We start from the raw sequence: 20,136 nt of genomic DNA on the forward strand, positions 1-20,136 counted from the left end.
AGCTGGAGAAAACTTACTAATGCTCTTTGTGGTGTTCTTGTCTCTGTGCTGAGGCTCTCTTGGTTGAAAACTTTCTGTATATTACATAACTGTTTCATCAGTACAAGTACTAACTCAGGTTCTTTTATATGATTAATTCTCCATTTTAATTCTATATCACCTAGGATAATTTTATGCCCCCAAAGAACTGACAGCAAAACTCAGGTGAAAGCAGATATGCCTCTCTTAGGATATGTCATCTGTTGGGGATAAAAGAGGCCCATCCTCCAAAGTTAGAACAGCTTTTTAAATACCTTTGGAGAGAGTGAGATTTTAGATTTGGTTTATATTTAATGTTTAATTATGCAACTCTGTATGCTAGTGTTTCGTGGACTAATTGTCATCTAAGTGTCTACACTGTTTCCCTGAAGTGTTTAACGTATTTGATGTGGTTAATAAGGGCATAAAGGGTGAGGATGAGTCACTTGAGTATCTCTGTAGGCAGTGGAAATGCAGCCAGTGTAGTTCTGCAAAATATGATCAATTGAAACTTTAGCCCGTAATAATAGTGGACATTCATAGTAATAATTATAGCATTAAGAAAAGGTTACTGGAGAACCTAAGATGGCAGCTAGGTGAGACAGGGCAAAAAAACACCTCTGTGAAAAATACTAGATAAAAACCAGAAAGTGACCCAGAACACCACTGCCAGCGATGCACCAGCCGGACAAGGTCTGCTAAATCCACAGGGAACATGCATTTGGTGAAACCAGGAGCCTGCATTCTGAAATGAGTGAGTGAGTCAGCTGCGCTGTGGTGTGGGGAAATGGTGGGCTGGCGTTTGGAGACGGACTGGTTCTTTAAAAAAAAAAGCCTGGGAGTGGCTGCAGATACAACAGGGAGAGCTGCGCAGTGAAGCACGGCTGGGAGTGGGCTGGGCTAATGCCTCGGTGTCTGGCGTGGAGGATACCCCTTCCCACACCTGCTGCTGATTGTCTCGAGACCAGAGGAGCAGAGGGAGCCAAAAGGAGAAAACAAACCGCATTCCTTACAGCCATCTTCCCAGCAGGCGGGGGACGCTCTTGCCTGGGGCCAGACCCACAGCCCAGAGCCACGCCAAGAAACCCAGTGTGACAGGGAATCTTTCCCGCAGCACTACACACAAGCCACAATATCTGCCTTGGACAGTGGCCTTTAATACACCCACAGCTGATTCTCCCGGAGCTGGGAGGGCAGAGCTGTGTGAAAATGGAGAAGTTAACGTGTCCCATTCAACCATCTTTGAAGCGGGCTGGGAGCGCCCCTGCACAGCCCAACGACCCAGGGCTTCCCTGGTGGGCCGGTGTGCACTAGTGACGTGGCGTGGCCCTCCCTCAGCAGAGGTCCTGGAAGAACCACAGCTGGGAAGGGGAACCGCTCGCAAATCCCAGGGACCCTACGCAAATACCAAGGACTTGTGGGTCAGCGGCAGAGACAATCGGTGGAAAGACTGAAATGAAGGCTTAGGCTCCTGGAACAGCCTTAAATCTCTGGGAATACCTGGGAGGTTTGATTATTAAAGCTGCCCTGCCTGCCTAACCACCCAGACACACGCCCCACATTCAGGGTGGACAGCACCAGCAACACACCCAAACTTGGTGCACCAATTGGACCCCACAAGAGTCAAACCCCCACACACCACAAAGACAGTGGGGGAGAACTGACTTGAGGGGAATAGGTGACTCACAGACGCCATCTGCTGGTTAGTTAGAGAAAGTGTATGCCACCAAGCTGAAGTTCTGTCAAATTAGGGATCAAGTAAAGCAAATGCCAAGAGGCCAAAAACAACAGAAAATCTTAAAGCATATGATAAAACCAGACAATATGGAGAACCCAAACCAAAATACCCAAATCAAAAGATCAGAAGACACACAGTACTTGGCACAATTAATCAAAGAATTACAGACAGGCAGCAAGAGCGTGGCTCAGGGTATAAGGGACATGAAGAAAAGCATGGCACAGGATATAAAGGACATAAAGAAGACCCTAGAAGAACATAAAGAAGAAATTGCAAGAGTAAATAAAAAAATAGAAGAACTTACGGAAATAAAAGAAACTGCTGGCCAAATTAAAAAGACTCTGGGTACTCATGATACAAGTGGAGGAAGTTGAACAACAACTCAGCCTCCTCGAGGAACACAGAACAGAAAATGAAAGAACAGAAGAAACAATGGGGAAAAAATCGAACGAAATCGAAATGGATCTCAGGGATACGATAGATAAAATAAAACATCCAAATTGAAGACTCATTGATGTCCCAGAAGGGGAAGAGATGGGTAAATGTCTACAAAGAGTACTCACAGAAATTGTTGGGGAAAATTTCCCAAACCTCCTACACAATATAAATACCCAATGCATAAATGCCCAGCGAACTCCAAATAGAATAAATCCAAATAAACCCACTCCAAGACATATTCTGATCAGACTGTCAAATACTGAAGAGAAGGAGCAAGTTCTGAAAGCAGAAAGAGAAAAGCAATTCACCACATACAAAGGAAACAACATAAGACTAAGTAGTGACTACTCAGTGGCCACCATGGAGGCGAGAAGGCAATGGCATGACATATTTAAAACTCAGAGAGAGAAGAATTTCCAATGAAGAATGCTTTATCCAGCAGAACTCTCCTTCAAATTTGAGGGAGAGCTTAAATTTTTCACAGACAAACAAATGCTGAGAGATTTTGCTAATAAAAGACCTGCCCTACTTCAGATACTAAAGGGAGCCCTACCGACAGAGAAAAAAGCTGAGGGACTTCACCACCAGTAGACAAGTCCTGTAAGAAATGCCGAAGGGAGTTGAGCAGGCTGAAAGGAAGGGACAGTAAACAATTGACTGAAACTACATGAAGAAATAAAAGGTACCACTAAAGATCACATGGTAAATATAAATACCAGTACTACTGTATTTTTGATTTGTAACTCCACTGTTTACTTCCTACAGGATCTAAAATACATAAACTGTAATGATAAATCTTGGTTTTGGACTCAATGTAAAATATGTAATTTTTGACAAGAACTACATAAAAATGGGGGAATGAGGGAGTATAGGAACATAGTTTATGTGTCATATTGAAGTTAATTTGGTATCAAAGAAAAACAAGATTGTTATAGATTTAAGAGGTTAAATTTAAGCCCCACGGTAAACACAAAGAAAGCATCAGAGAATATGACCATAGAGATGAAAAGTAGAGTAGGGGTTCCAAGAAGTGGGGGAAGGGGCAATGGGGAGTTAAGAAATGAGTGTAGGGTTTCTGTTTGGGGTGAAGGGAAACTTCTAGAAAGGAATGGAATGGAATGCTAGGGAGGGGGTGGAATGGGAAGATTTAGGCTGTATATATGTTTCCACAATTGGAAAAAAAAAAAAAAAAAGTCTAAGTAGATGACAGTTAAATGCCAAGGATGATCCTGGATGGGATCTGAGGATGGAGGAGAGGAGGCTCAAAGGGACACAGATGGGGCTTAAGAGGATAAAAAAAAAAAAAAGGAAATATAGAATGTAAGCTTTGTATCAAGGTTGAATTTCTTGAACTTCTTAGCTGCGTTTAATGGGATTGCATAAAAGAATGTTCTTGTTCATGGGAAATGTATATGTGAATTGCATTGTTTTTTCAAGGATGTGTGCAGCTTCCTCTTGTATGTTCAGAAGACAGAGCAATAGATGACGGATGAGAGGGAGGGAGAGAGGGAAAGAAAAAGAAATGGTGGTGTGGCAGGATGTTAAAGGTGGTGGATTGGGGTATCGGGGGAGGGGGGTCGGGGTACGCTGGAGTTCTGTGTATGGGGTTTGTACTTTTTTTTGCAACTGTTCCTGTAAGTTTGAATTTATCTCAAAATAAAATTTCTTATTTAAAAAAAAAAAAAAGGAGAAGTTACTTTGTATTATTCTGTTTAAGTATGTGCTGTTTAAGGAGGCAGGAAATGTATATTCTATTTTAGAAGCAATTTGATTCTGACTTTTTCTTCTGCTTGAACGTAGTTGTCTTTTACTTATTTGGGAAACTCCTATTTTACTAAACAACTCAGGAAGGTTTGTAATGGCTAGGATTTTATTTTCTTCTGAAAAATAATTTCCAAGAGCCTTGCCTATTTAAATTGCTTAATTAGTGTGGAGATTGGGAACTGAACAAGCTGATTTTCACAAATTGACACCCAATAGCAATGTATCAGAATTACTAAAATTAATGTGGAGAGTAATAATAGAACAGAAAGGAAAGTGTGAGGAAAGACTAGTGTACTTTGATTTCTAAAAATAGAATATATGAAGAAATAGTAGGAACTGATTGATAAAAATGGATTGCACAATTCTGGTAGATATGGAATACAATGGCACATTAAAATAGGTTATGAACTTGAACAATTCATAAATCTTTTATTTTCATGCTTCATAATTTGTAAGGGTCTTTAAAAATACTTCTTAAATAGTACCTTAAAATTATAAAACTAGAGCCTCTTAGGGAAAAAACCATTCTTGTTTAGGGAAAATAGGGTCTCATAAACATACAGATATATATTTTTATATATGTAGATATATAGTTAGTAAATAGGTGAGACAAAAGTTTTAGTACATCCAGTACAGAATCATCAGTCTTGAGAGTGTTATCTATATTATTTCTTGAGTTGGACTCTGACAATTAGTGTACATTTCTGTCTTCCTCTCTCTAGTAACTCATTAGTTCTTATTTTCATTTTTTTTTTCATTAGTTCTTATATTCTGGAGCAAAACCTTAGGGTGATAGGGAGTGGGATTTCAGGGTGGGGTAGGTAGATTGGGTAGCAGAGATGGTAGCTTTCTCTTTGCCACATTGTACAAGCAGCCACACAGGGTTTGTGGTAAGCTGCGAGGATTCCACTATGACCCTTTGATAACTCTGGAAAGTACAGAGAATTCATAGCCTGTAGTCATACATAACTTGCTGGCTTAGTACCTAGTTTTTTGTTTTGTTTTTAGTTTTGGAGCACAGCTTCAGATTAGTGCCAAGAAGGAATAAAGGAAGGGAACTAGAACTGACTTTGTCCCCTCTGTTTACAGTATTCATTCTTGGTATTTGAGAACTGTATACTTGCTTTTAACTCATGAAGTTTCACTCAGAAGTAATTTAAAAATATATAAATAACAGCTTCTAAGTTATTTCTATATATATATATATGATAATTCGTTCTGGTCTGAGCCAAATACATTTTTTTTTAAATTACTAGCTAATTTTAAGAGAATATTTTCTATGATGATGATGTGTTTTAAAGTAAAATGTGTGAAAATAGCTTACATTAACTCAGCATTGAAACAGGTATACTTAAATGAGCCATTTCATCACGTTCTAAGTATGATTTGAATGAGTTTGATGAATGTATGCTTCATTCATCATATTTTTTATATACTCTTAAAGTAGCAGCCATTTTTTTAGGAGCGGGATAAAAAATGGTAGACAGAACAAGGCCACTGCCTGCAGTATAATTATATTCTTATGAGGCATTTCAGTTAGAGAGACCAGAAGTATAAAGACCCTGAAGCCTGAGCAAGCTTGTGCTTGGGAGTATCAAGAAGGCCAGTGAAAGTTGAGTGAGTGAGCAAGGGAGAGTAAAAAGAAATGATGTCAGAGAGGCAGATTATTTAGGGCCTAAGTGACTAGGCAAGGAGTTTAGATTTTACTCTCAGTGTCATGGGAAGCCATTGTGGGGTTTTTGAGCAGGAAAGTTATGTGATTTAAGTTATATTTAAAAAGAAAAACCACTCTGGCTGTGCTGTGGGGAAGCAGCAGTAGTGAGGTAAAAAAATGGAAAACAGGGACACCGTGTTGCGATAATCCAGGTGAGAGATGGTTGGCTTAGAACAGGGTTCTGGAAGTGGAGGTGAAGCGGCAAGGTCAGGTTGAGAGAATTTTTTGAAGGTAGATCTGATATCACTCGCTGATACAGAGTGTGAGAGAAATCATGGATGGATTCCTTGGATTTTCCTGGTTTACTGAGATGTAAACCTTTACCTCTTAACTGAGAAATGAAATTATATCAGCATTGTCTGAATTGTGTGACATCACAATTTTTTTTCTTTATAGGCAGAGTATGTCCAGCTTGTTACTGAACTTCGAATGACAAGAGCCATTCAGCCTCAGATCAATGCTTTTTTACAGGGCTTTCATATGTTCATTCCACCTTCCCTCATACAACTTTTTGATGAATATGAATTGGTAAGGAAAAATACCTGTTCTTTTGTTGCAACATATAAAATTCCATTGTAATTTAGAAATAATTTTGGACTACTATGATGAATAGAATAATGTATAGTAAGACATTGTTATTTAATGTTCATGTTTACAGATGTATTAGGAAATTTGTGGTTCTGCTTATCTTAAATGTAATAACCAGATAAGCAGTTCCTTAATGTAAAATGAGGTGAGGTGATGGTAAACAAAAATGAAATGTATTTCTAATGTCCCCAACATGAGAGACATTGAAGGACAGTCTTCCCATAGGCAATATTCACATTATTTCTGAGTTTTTAATTTGGCTACATGAGGTAAGGGTTGCTGATACTGCTTATAGTTATACAAAGAATCATCATCAATTAAGAGGGTTTTTCTTGTTGTGTTAACTTTTCTAGCTATTTATTTTTTATATATAAATTTATGATTCTCCATTTGTTTTGTTTCGCTCCTTTAATTTGCCTTCCTTTTGCTATGATCAGTGGGATTTCTAATTTTCTGTGATTTTTGTCTGCATTTTCCATTTCCTTCTTTCATTTTATTGTTTTTAATAAATTATTTTGTAATAAATTTCAGAGTTGTCTAAATTCTTAATAAACCAGTATTTTAAATAGGGTATAACTATTTTTTTATTTAAAAAATAATAAATTGAAGTAATAGCTTCTCGATCATTGGAAAGATATCTTTTGGCTTTTATTCTGTCACATAAAATTAATTTTACCTTATGCCTTGAAAAAGGATACTGATATGTACCTTTAATTTTATATATACTTCAGTGTTTTCAGTTTATCAGTCATAGCGTATCTTCGTGTAGTAGTGAACAAAATTTGCAAATTAATTTTGAAGTCTCATTATACTTAGTTTCATTAAATGTCTGTTTTGAGTTTTTTGGAGGTTTTTCTTTTTGGTTGTGTTTTTAGCTTTAAGTTTAATGGCTTAGTTCAGTGTAGACTTGTCTATGGCAGAGCTTTAAAATTTATTTTTTTCAGTCATTAAAAATGGAGCTGTGCTTATGTAACTACTGATAGTAATACGTTTTAAAAAACTTTTGTGTATATACATACAGAAAGGTGCACATATCATATATTTATAGCTTGATGAATTGTAACAAACTGAACATACTCACGAAATCAGCACCCATATCAGAAAATAGAGCAAACGTGGTATTCCAGATGCCCCTCTTGTGTCCCGTTATAATCACTGTCTGCTTTCAAGGGTAACCACTCTCCTAACTTCTAATAGCATGGAATAGGTTTGCCTAGTTATGAATTTCATGTAAATTGAATCACAGAGCATATACTTGGTTTCTTTAGCTCACGTTTTTGTTTGTATCACACATTGTTGCATGCCACTGTAATTTGTTCATTTTAGTTGCTATATAGTATTTCATTGTGTCAATGTCCTTTTTTATGTCTGTGTCTTTTCTACTCATGGTGAACATTTGATGGGTAATTTTCATTTTCGGGCTATTTTAGATAGCGCTGATAAACATTCTAGGACATGTCTTTAGGAGAACATATGTTTGCATTCTATAGGTTGTATACCTTGGAGTGGAACAGCTGGGAGATAGGGTGTATGTGTTCTGCTTTAGTAGATCCTATCAGTTGTTTTGCCAAGTGTGTGTCAGTTTACTCTCACCAGCAGGTGTGACAGTTCTGGGCGTTCACTCCTCATCAGCATTTCAGGTTTTCCGTCTTTTTCATTTTAGCCATTCTGGTGGATCAGTAGTGTTATTTCATTGTGATTTCAATTTGCATTTCCCTGATAACTAGTGAAGTTGAACACCTTTTATGTGTTTATTGGCCTTTTAGGTATTTCCTTTTGTATAGTATCTGTTCAAATTACTTGTCCATTTTTCTATTATTTTTTCTCTTTTTTTGGTACTAATTTGTATATTTTATATATTATTTTCTATACTTTATGTATCATTGTTATGAGTCTTTTGTCAGATATATGTATTGCAAATATCTTCTTCAACTCTGTGTTGTCTTTTAGTGAATGAATGTTTTTAGTTTTATCATAGTTCAGTTTATCACTTGTATTCTCTTCTGGATAGAGCTTTTTGTGTCCTGTTTAAGAAGCCACATCTTACCACAAGGTCATGAAGATATTTTCCTATGTTTTCTTTTCTTTTGTTCTTTTTAGGTCTTCAGCATATCTTTTTTTTTTCCTTTATTAGAGAAGTTGTGGGTTTACAGAACAATCAGGCATAAAATATAGGATTCCCATATACCACTACTTTAGTCTCCTAAGCTGTTCTAAGCAAATACCATGAAATGGGTTGGCTTAAACAGTGTGAATTTATTAGCTTACAGTTCTGAGGCCGTGAAAATGTCCAAATCAAGGCATCATCATGGCAATGGTTTCTTCCTGAAGACTGGCTACTGATGATTCTTGGTTCCTCTGCCACATGGCAAGGCACATGGCAGTATCTCCTTGTCTCTTCCTTCTGTTCTGGGATCCATTTCAGCCTCTTGCTTCCTGTGGCTTTCTCTCTGTCTGTATTCATTCCGTTTATGAAGGACTCCAGTAATAAGTTTAAGACGTATCCTGAATGAGGTGGGTCACACCTTAACTGAAGTAACTCCATCAAAAGGTCCTACTTACAATGGGTTCACACCCACAGGAATGGATTAAATTTAAGGACATGTTTTTCTGGGATACATACAGCTTAAAACTACCATAACCACCCAATTACCAATTTAACGTTGTACATTGAAGTGGAACATTTATTCCAATTGAAGAAAGCACATTTTTGTAATTGTACTATTAACTGTAATCCATGGTTTAACTTAGAGTTCACTGTTTGTGTAGTGCAGTTCCATGGATTTTTTTTTTTTTAAATGCTGTTACCATATATACGATCTAACATTTCCCCTTTTAACCATATTCCGATATATATGTATTCTGTTATCTTTCACATTCAGACCTGTCAATGGTAAGTTTTCCTTTGTGGTTATTATATTAAAAGTTAGGTCAGGTTTCCTAGTTTATTTTGGACTCTGGCCTTACTAAATTGAACTGGTTCAAATAGTGGGATTATTTGTTTGGGAAGAGTAACATTGTAAGCAAGGTCCAGAATTTTGCAGTAATAGTAACTATTAAGCACTTATTATTTGCCAGGTGCTTTATATGTATTAATTTTTAACATCTTCACAACAAAGCTCTTAGGTGTAGGTATTATCCCCATTTTACAGGTTAGGAAACTAGGCCAGAGAAGATGTGAAACATTCTCAAGGTTGTAGAGTATATGTTAGACGCAGGCCATGATCTGTGTTCTCTTACCCTAGAGTCCAGTCTCTTCATCAGTCTTGACAAACAGTCTCTCAGGGATAAGAATATAGACTTTAATTTTAGAATTTTTTATGTGACTTTTTATTATTTGTTTCTTTCCTATAAAAGGATTATGCTGGGAGAAAAAACTTAAACAGGAAAATTGGGGCAAATGTCTAAGCTAGATATGCACCTCAGTTAAAGACTACAGGTTAGATTCTAGAATTTTAATGAGATGATATCTAGTAGCTCTAGTGTCCTAAACTGGAAGTGGATTTATCCATTGTAGACAGAGGCAGTTCTAAGCCAGTAAATGATTGTCATGTTCAGAACTGCCAACAACAATGTTGTCATTAATACTTATATAATTACAGTTGAAGGGTTCCTACCAAATGTCAGGGGGCTGTCCTTCCATATTATGTTGCTTATGAATTTATCCATGATAGTGTCAGAATATTACAGTATTTAGCCATGTGAACTAGGTAAGCTAATGACTACGTCCACTTGCACATATCAGTTTCTGACCATTAGTATAGGTTATATATGCTACACACAATTCCAGCAGACTATTTCAATTATTTTGTCTTATTTTTAAGTTAAATTATTGACTGGGGCCTAAAACCTTTTCGTTATATGTACTTTTTATTGTGGAAGTCCTATTTCATCTATTTGTTTTCAGTCACTTTAATAACTCTTTTGCCTAGGTGTTAAATGAGATAAAGATCTTTCTTGCTCTTAATAAAAAGTCTTAACAAGTAATATGGTGTGCATGAAATGCTTCAGTTTTTTTGAGAGAATATAGTTTCAGTCATTTTTAGTCATAATTATTAACAATGGGAGATTCCTTAATATTATTAGAAGCTTATCTTCAGCCTAGAAGGGGGAAAGATTAAACTCATGTATTGTAGGAAATGTATAAAATTCATCCCCACTCCCTGTTTGCAGATTTGTATCAGGGTCCTGCCAGGGAACTGAATTCTCAGGTGATTCAAATAAAGTAACTTCAGCAAAGTGACTGTTATGGATATCTGGGCAGCATTATCCAGAGGCATCCGGAGACTAGTGGCAGTGGGCAGCCTTTGCACCACAGAACTTAAGTGACAGGTAGTGGAATGTTGGGAGCGCAGTAAGAGCCTGAACATGAAGGAGGGAGCTATAGTTGAGGAGACATGGCTGTTGCTGAAGGAGGGAGAAAGCAGAGAATAACATCACTTCCAGCCTCTGTCTGTGTTTCCCATTGGCCAAACCGAAGCTGAAGTCAGTAGGGAGGGAGCCGGTCTACAGAGCTCAACCTCCTGGGGCACAGTGGAAATAGAGACTAACCAGAACACCTTAATTCAGTAAAAGTATTTTAGTGGCAGGGGAGAGACCATAACCTGCATTGTACCAGCAGTTCTCAAACTTTCTGGTTAGGACCCCTTACAACAAAAGAGATTTTGTTTATGTGTGTTATATCAATCAATATTTACTCTATTAGAAATTAAAATAAATTTAAAACATTTTAGTGATTCATATAAAAATAACAGCCCATTGCATGTTAACATAAGTAAAATTTTTAAAGGAAAAATAACTACATTTAACAAAATAAAATAATGTAAAGAGTAGCATTATTTTACATTTTTGCAAATCTCTTTACTGTTTAGCTTAGTAGAAGGCAAGTGGTTTCTCATATCTGCTTCTCTTGAGGTATGTTGTGTTGTTTTAAGTAAATGGAGAAAATCCGACCTCACACAGATAAGTCAGAGAAGGGAGAAACCTTGTGGGTGCCCTGAAAAGATCTCAGGGGTTCTTGGACACTGCCTTAAATTAATCCAGAGCTTATTCTATACTCATAAGTATATGTTATGAGTAGTTGCTGAACTGTAGGAGACACGATTTTGACCACTCTGTGTCTATGTCCATGTTATTCCGGGTTGTCAGCATTTAGTCAGTTGCAGTCATTGTCTCAACTGACCGTTAAGCATATCAGACTGAAATATGGACTGATTCAGGGATGTGAACAAGCCTTTTTATATTCTTTGTTTCCTTGGAAAACATGATGGTAAATACTTTTGCCACTCTTAATTTCATTTTTAGTTATTTGATGGAGTTTTTTGTTTCCGTTAGGGTCTTCTTGGGAAAAAGAAGGCTACCAAAAGTCATTACGAAAATAGCATGTTTTCCTCACCTTGGGCAGAGTTGACTTAACAGGATCCAAATGATTCCGGAATGGAGTTCCTAAAAGGCTTGAATCTTTTTTTTTTTTTTCTCATAATAGTAACTAATTTTATGATAGTCCCTCTTTTTTTCCCTAGTGATAAAGACTTCCTGATGCTCTTTCCTTTGCTTAACCCAGGATTTATTCAAGTCTTTGTTGTCAATTTCATGTTGAGAATACTGTCTTCTTTACTTACAGAATTTAACAAATTTACAAAGAATCATGAAATAAACATAAAGTAAACCAAGGATGATAATGTTCTTAAAACTATTGGACATATGAACTACTGTTACACATAAACTAGTATCTCTTCTCATGTTTTAATTATGTTGCATCAATATGGAGCTGTTTCATAATATTTGAGATCATTAGTGTTAAGGATACTGTCTTATGAGTGCTTTTTATTGATGACGTGCAGAAACTGTCACAAAAATAAATCAGTTTTACCTGGGATTAGTTCTAATTAAGGCAAATTTACTATTTAAATTTAGTAACTTTTTTCTCAAAGATTAATGAAATATTTTTCTTCTTCCCCAAAGGAGCTACTGCTTTCTGGCATGCCAGAAATAGATGTGAGTGATTGGATAAAAAATACAGAATACACAAGTGGCTATGAAAGAGAAGATCCAGTTATTCAGGTAAAATCTCTCTAGAGCATAGAATGAAGTTAAATCTCGCCATTTAATTTTGTAAGCTTTCCAACACTATTGGATGAAAACCTACATTAATTAAAATAAAGTATTTCCGTAAATTTTTCCTATGGGAATATTGCTTATGAAAGCTTTGTGTGAAATCATTTTTGATAAATGAGTTTCATAGAATAAAATATGCTTTATGAATATTGAGTATTTCTCTGGTATTAAAAAAGTCTGCAATTGCTCTGAATTATGAGCTAAGTTTTTTGTTGTTGTTGTTAGTGGTTCTGGGAAGTTGTGGAAGACATTACTCAAGAGGAGAGGGTTCTTCTTTTGCAGTTTGTTACTGGCAGGTAAGAAGTATTTTTATGATAATGTGAAAAGAATTTAATGTATCCCATTGCTTAATGGCTTAGGGATAAACAACCAAAATGAAGAATTATTGTGAATTGTTGGTATCTTACTCCATTTCTACTCTTTTAGGTAATAAACAAAGATTTATTTAGATATTAAAGATAAAACATATAGTACTGCTCAAAGTTGTTTATTCAATATATAAAAGAATGAACAGTTCCACTTAGTGCTGCAAACATGTATTTATTTTATGAGTTGGTAATCTTTTTATTCTTCAGGTAAGACAATAATGGTAGTTAAATTTTTAATATTTGTATGTTGCTGGTTTGACTTAATAGTAAGGTTATTCGTTTTGCCTTAGATAGCATGTGCATACACATATATACCCATACACAGCAATTGTTCTCCACTTTTTATGAAACTTTACTTTATAGTCTCAAGATTCATGTCCTAAAAAAATAATTTGTACTATTACACTTCTTGAAAAAATTCACTTTTGGATCCATTAAATACAATAGGTATTTGAAAACTATGTGATTGAAACCTTTTTTAACTTATGTTTTGAAAGATGTTAAAAATATCTGGTACTCTTGATAACTTCCTCTGTTTACTTTCTGTTTATGAAAATGTAATTCTGTTTTCTGTTATAAATGTACATGGTTCTAGGAAAGTTGAAACACAGAAAATTAGCAGGAATAAGAAAAATAATCCCCTACCAGCAATAACCACTATAAGAAATTTGGTGTATTTTCTGTTTTTTCCTCTGTATTTTTTATTTTAATTTTTTATTAGGTACATTTTTCCCCATATCATTATCTCCTTGTAATAGTGATGTACATTCGTTGTAGTTCATGCAGAACATTTTTATATCTGTACTATTAATCACAATCATTGTTCACCACAGGGCTCACTGTATTATGCATTCTCATGTTTTCATGTCTAGCTTTCTTCTGGTGACATACGTGACCCTAAACTTCCCCTTGCAACCACAATCACACACATCATTCAGGGCTGTTAATTACACTCACCATAATGTGCTACCATCACCTCTATCCATTTCCAGACATTTAAATTCAACCTAGTTAAAAATTCTGCCACACTAAGTGCCTGCTCCCCATTCTCTAGCCTCATTCTATCTCCTGGTAACCTACCTTCTAGATTTTAACTGTGAGTTTACATATTATAATTAGTTCATATTAGTGAGATCATACAATATTTGTCCTTTTATGTCTGACTGATTTCACTTAACATAATGTCCTCAAAGTTCGTCCATGTCGACTTATGCTTCAGGACTTCATTCCCTGTTATCCCTGAATAATATTCCAATGTATGTATATACCACGTTTTGTTGATCCATTCATTGATTGATGGACACTTGGGTTGTTTCCATATTTTGGCAATTGTGAATAATGCTGCTGTGGACAGCAGTGTGCACATGTCTGTTCGTGTCCTTGCTTTCAGTTCTTCTGGGTATATACCTGCTAGCAGAATTACCCAATCATGTGGCATTTCTATGCTTAGCTTCCTGAGGAACTGCTAAACCATCTTTCACAGCAGCTGTACCATTTTATATTCCCACCAGTGGTGAATAAGTATTCCTATTTTTCCACATCCTCTCCAACACTTGAAGTTTCCTGTTTGTTTAATAGAGGCCTTTCTGGTAGGTGTGAAATTATATCTCATTGTGGTTTTGATTTGCATTTCTGTAATAGCTAGTGAAGTTGAGCATCTTTTCATGTGCTTTTTTAACTATTTCTATTTCCTTTTTGGAAAAATTTCTTTTCATGTGTTTGTCCTTTTTTAATTGGGTTGTTTTCTTTTTATTGTTGAGTTGTAGGATTTCTTTGTATATTCTGGATATCAAACCCTTATCAGATAGGAGGTTTCCAAATATTTTCTCCCATTAAGTAGGCTGTCTTCATCTTTTTGGCAATATCCTTTGAAGCACAAAAGTATTCAGTTTTGAGGAGGTGCCATTTATCTATTTTTTTCTTTCTTTTTTGTGCTTTATGTATAAGGTCTAAGAAACCACCACCTATCAGTAGATCTTGAAGATGCTTCCCTACATTTTCTTCTAGGAGTTTTATGGTGCTGCCTCTTATACTGAGGTCTTTGATCCATTTCAAGTTGATTTTTGTATAGGGTGTGAAATGGGCATCCTTTTTCATTCTTTTGGATATGGATATCCAGTTCTCCCAGCGCCATTTATAGAAGAGACTGTTCTGGCCCAGTTGAGTGGACTTGGGAGTCTTGTAAAACATCCATTGACCATAGATCTGAGGGTCTATTTCTGAACTCTGAATTTGATTCCATTGATCAGTATATCTGTCTATGTGCCAGTACCATACTGTTTTGAACCACTGTAGTTTTGTTATTTGCTTTAAAGTCAGGAAGCTTGAGACCTCTAACTTAATTTTTCTTTTTAAAGATGGTTTTGGCTATTCAAGGCCCCTTACCCTTCCAAATAAGTTTGATAATTGGCTTTTCCATCTCTGCAAAGGAGGTTGTTGGACTTTTGATTGGTATTGTGTTGAATCTGTAGATAAATTTGGGTAGACTTGACACCTTAACAACATTTAGCGTTCCAGTGCATGAACATGGAATGTCCTTTTATTTATTTAGGTCTTCTTTGATTTCTTTTAGCAATGTTGTATTGTTTTTGGAATATAGGTCCTATACATCCTTGGTTAAATTTATTCCTAGATATTTGATTCTTTTAGATGCTATTGTAAATGGAATTTTTTCTTGATTTCCTCCTCATTACTAATGTTTAGAAACCCTACTGATTTTGCATGTTGATGTATCCTGCCACTTTGCTGAACTCATTTATTGGTTCTGGTAGCTTTGTTGTAGACTTTTTGGGACCTTCTAAATATAGGATCATGTTATCTACAAATAGTAAAAGTTATAGTTCTTCCTTTCTGATTTGGATGGATCCTTTTATTTCTTTTTCTTGCCTAATTGCTCCAGCTAGAACTATAAGGACAATGTTGAATAACTGTGGTGACAGTGGGCATCTTTGTCTTGTTCCTGATCTTAGAGGGAAAGCTTTCGGTCTTTTCCCCATTGAGTATGATGTTAGCTGTGGGTTTTTCATATATTGCCTTTATCTTATTGAAGAGGGTCCCTTCTATTCCTATCCTTTTGAGTGTTTTCATCAAGAAAAGATGTTGAATTTTGTCAAATGCCTTTTCTGCATCAATCAAGGTGATCATGTGGTTTCTCTTTAATTTATTGATGTAGTGTATTACATTAATTGATTTTCTTGTGTTGAACAACCCTTGCCTACCTGGAATAATACCACTTGGTCGTGGTGTATAATTCTTTTCATGTTCTGTTGGACTCATTTTGCAAGTATTTTGTTGAAGGAGTTTTGCATCTATATTCATTAGAGAGACCGGTCTGTGGTTTTCTTTTCTTGTAATGTCTTTATCTGGCTTTGGTATTAGAGTGATGTTGGCTTCATAGAATGAGTTAGGTAGCGTTCCCTCCTCTTCAGTTTTTTGCAAGAGTTTGAGCAGGATTGGTATTAATTCTTCTTGGAATGATTGTTAGAATTCATCTGTGAAGCCACGTGGTCCTGGGCTTTCTTTGTTGGGAGGTTTTTGATGACTGATTGATTCCCTTTACTTGTGATTGGTTGGTTGGTCTTCTGTTTCTTCTGGAGTCAGTGTAGGTTGTTTGTGTTTCAAGGAAATTGTCCATGTCATCTATTCCGTCTAATTTCTTGGCATACAGTTCATAGTATTCTCTTATGACCTTTTTTATTTCTGTGGAGTCAGTGGTAATGACCACTCTCTCATTTCTGATTTTATATATTTGTATCTTCTCTCTTTTTGTCTTTGTCAGTCTAACTAGGGATTTGTCAATTTTATTGATCTCAGAGAACCAGCTTTTGGCTTTACTGATTCTATTTTGTTTTTGTTTTTTTTGGTGTGTGTGGGTGTGTGTGTGTTTGTATCAATTTCATTTATTTCCACTCTAATCTTTGTTATTTCTTTCCTCCTTCCTGCTTGCTTTGGGATTAGTTTGCTGTTCTTTCTCTGGTTTCTACAGGTGTTCACTTCAGTCTTTGATTTTAGCTCGCTCTTCCTGTTTAATGTAGGTATTCAGGGCTATAAATTTCCCTCTGAGCACTGCCTTTGCTGTATAATAAGTTTTGATATATTTTGGTCTCATTTTCATTTGTCCTGAGATATTCCTTGCAATTTCTTCTTTAACCCACTGATTGTTTAAGAGCATTTGTTTAACTTCCTTATATTTGTGAATTTTCTAGTTCTCCAGCTGCTACTGATTTCCAGCTTCATTCCATTATGATCAAATAAAGTGCTTTGAATAATTTCCATCTTTTTAAATTTACTAAGACATGGTTTATGTGCCAGCATGTGGTCTATCCTGGAGAATGATCCATGAGCACTTGAGAAGAATGTATATACTTTCTTTTTTTGGGGGGGGTACAGTGTTCTATATGTGTCTGTTAGGTCTAGTTCATTTATCATATTATTTATGTTCTCTGTGTCCTTATTGATTCTCTGTTTAGATGTTCTATTGATGAAAGTGGTGTGTTGGAGTCTCCTACTATTATTGTAGAGACATCTATTACTCCCTTCAGTTTTGCCAATGTTTACCTCATGTACTTAGGGTATCTTGGCTAGCTGCATAGATATTTACGATTGTTTGTTCTTCTGGTGAATTGTCCCTTTTATTAACATATAGTGTCCTTCTTTGTCTCTTAAAAACATTTTTTAATTTAAAGTCTATTTTGTTTTCTATTAATATAGCTATCCCAGCTTTTCTTTTTGGTTACTGCTTATGTGGAATCTTTTTCCAGCCTTTCACTTTCAATCTATTTGTATCTTTGGGTCTAAATGAGTCTCTTGTAAGCAGCATATAGATGGATTGTATTTTTTTTTTAATCTATTCTGCCAATCTATGCCTTTTGATTGGGGAGTTTAATCAATTAACATTCAGTGTTATGCTATAAATGCAGTACTTACTTCAACCATTTTATCTTTTGGCTTTTCTTTTCAGCCTGCTGAACACCCTTTAGTATTTCTTGCAGGGCAGGTCTCTTATTAACAAACTCCCTCAGCTTCTATTTATCTATGAGTATTTTTAAGTCTCCCTCATTTTTGAAGGATAGCTTTGCCAGATAAAGAATTCTTGGCTGCAAGTTTCTCTTTTAGGATCTTAAATGTGTTGTACCACTGCCTTCTCACCTTGGTGGTTTCTGATGAGAAATCAGAACTTAGTCTTATTTTGATTCCCTTGTATGTGGTGAATTACTTTACTCTTGCTGTTTTCAGGACTCTCTTTTTATCTTTGGCATTTGACAGTCTGATTAGTATGTGTCTTGGAGTGGGTCTATTCAGATTTATTCTGTTTGGAGTGTATGTTGGGCTTCTTGGATATGCATATTTATGTCTTTTGGGCCATTTTTGGCCATTATTTCCTCAAATATTCTTTCTGTTCCTTTTCCCTTCTCCTTATGGAACACTGATGAAGCATATGTTTGTGTGCTTTGTACTGTCAATCATTTTTATGAGCCCCTGCTCAAATATTTCCATTCTCTTCTCCATCCGTTCTTTTTTCTGTTCAAATTTGGATGCTCTGTCTTCCAGCTCGCTGATCCTTTCTTCATGTCTGTTCTTGTGTGACATTAGTATATTTATAATTTCATATATTGTGTCTTTCATTCCCATAAGAGCTGTTATTTTTCTTTGTATGCTTTCAAATTCTTCTTTATGCTCACCCAGTGTTGTCTTAATATCCTTTAACTCTTTAGCTATCCCCTTGAATTGATTTAGGAGATTTGTTTGAACATCTTTGATTAGTTCCAGATTATGTTTCTCCTCAGACTTTTTAATTTGTTGTTTTGACTGGGTCACATCTTCCTCAGTTTTAGTATGGCTTGTGATTTTTTTGCTGATATCTGGTCATCTCATTATCTTGATGGGTTTATTTTGAAGATTGGTTTCTCTCCCTTGCCTAGCATTTTGTTGTTGATTGGGTTTATATTAAGGCTTATCTTTGACAGTTGGTTCGTCAGTTTTTCCCAGCCAAAGCACGGCCAAGTTTCCATGCAAGGAGCTCAGACCAGATCCAGAGGGCCCTGGGAGAGAGTTAGGAAAAACTTCAAAGAGCCTTTTTTTTTTTTTTTTTTTTGGGGGGGGGGGGAGTCTTCTGTGTCTTTGGGCTGCACTTTCCAGGGTGTCCAGCAGATGGCACTCTTCAGCTACCTATTTTCCTCAACCTTAGGAAGGGCGGGTGTGATGGCCGTTTGCCAGGGCTGCCTCAGATGTGACAACAACAGCACGTGGCAGCGTCTGACTGAGATGGACTGGAACAGCGGGATCTCGCCTTCTAATTTTGCTGGTCAATATCTGGCTCAGTACTTTGCTGTGTTCTCCTGTGTGCTTAGGGTGGAGGACTGCTGTGGCCGTGTCAGTCTGCAGCAGCCCCACCCCCCCAAGGATCGGATTGCTCACAGCTGCTTGCCTCGAGGGTGGGGGATGGGTGCTAGGAGCTACTTACTGACAGAATTACTCATAGTCTCTGACCTTGGTTTCCCAGTCTCTTCATACTGCACTTCCCTGGATGTTGTACAGAACTTCCCTGGTCCCCGGAGTATGCAAATTTTTACAGTCTTGATACATATTACTCATTTACCCTACAGAAAATATCAGTATTCACATTAGTATGTTATAAGATGTCCCTTTTCCTTTTTCTGTCAATGCAAGGTATAATCATTTTTATTTTCATAGATATATAATTTTCTTTTGTGTGAATTGCATCTTTATTATTTGCACATTATTCTACAGTCATTTTAAAAGTTCAGTTGTAAGTATTCCTGAACTTAAATGAGTTAGCATTAACTCTAAATATTTTCCTAGTTTATCATTTGCCTTTTAACTTTATTAAGTTAAATATACAAATTTAAAAGTGAATTAAGTTTATAACATAGGTGTTTTAAATTATTTTGTGCCAAATTGATTCCATATTTTCCTTTATGGTTTCCATAAATCTTTCCATACTCCCAAGATTTTGTATGTATGTTTATCTGCATATTTTTCAGTTAACTTTTTATATTTTCAGTTTATACATTCTAATTTCTGAATTTTTTTAGTTAGAGAAATTGTACAGTTATGGAAAAATCATGCATAAAAATAGAGTTCTCATATTACCCCCTCCCCCAATTATTAATTCTTTGCATTAGTGTGGTACTTTTGTTACAATTGATGAAAGAATATTACTGTAATTTACTGTTAATTATAGTCCATAGTTTACATTAGGGTTCACTTTGTGTCTTATGATTTTTTTGTGTTTGTTAAAAATTATTATTCTAGTAACATATATACAATCTAAAATTTCCCCTTTTAACCACATTCAAATATGTAATTAAGTGGTGGTAATTTCATTCACAATATTGTGCTACCATCACCACCCTCCATTACCAAAACAT

General features: G+C 36.0%; 1 protein-coding gene across 6 annotated transcripts in view; it reads left to right on the forward strand.

Annotated features, from left to right (window-relative positions):
• HACE1 (HECT domain and ankyrin repeat containing E3 ubiquitin protein ligase 1) overlaps positions 1-20,136 on the forward strand; it is a 110,938-nt gene that overhangs the window by 84,770 nt on the left and 6,032 nt on the right. For all 6 annotated transcript variants that reach the window (XM_037843341.1, XM_037843343.1, XM_037843342.1 and 3 more), the window contains 3 exons: positions 6,069-6,200; positions 12,225-12,323; positions 12,603-12,673. In XM_037843341.1, coding sequence (XP_037699269.1) covers positions 6,069-6,200; positions 12,225-12,323; positions 12,603-12,673 — 302 coding nt within the window. The remainder of the gene's footprint in view (positions 1-6,068; positions 6,201-12,224; positions 12,324-12,602; positions 12,674-20,136) is intronic.

The sequence above is a fragment of the Choloepus didactylus genome, chromosome 7 (assembly GCF_015220235.1).
Source record: "Choloepus didactylus isolate mChoDid1 chromosome 7, mChoDid1.pri, whole genome shotgun sequence".
Taxonomy (NCBI): domain Eukaryota; kingdom Metazoa; phylum Chordata; class Mammalia; order Pilosa; family Megalonychidae; genus Choloepus; species Choloepus didactylus.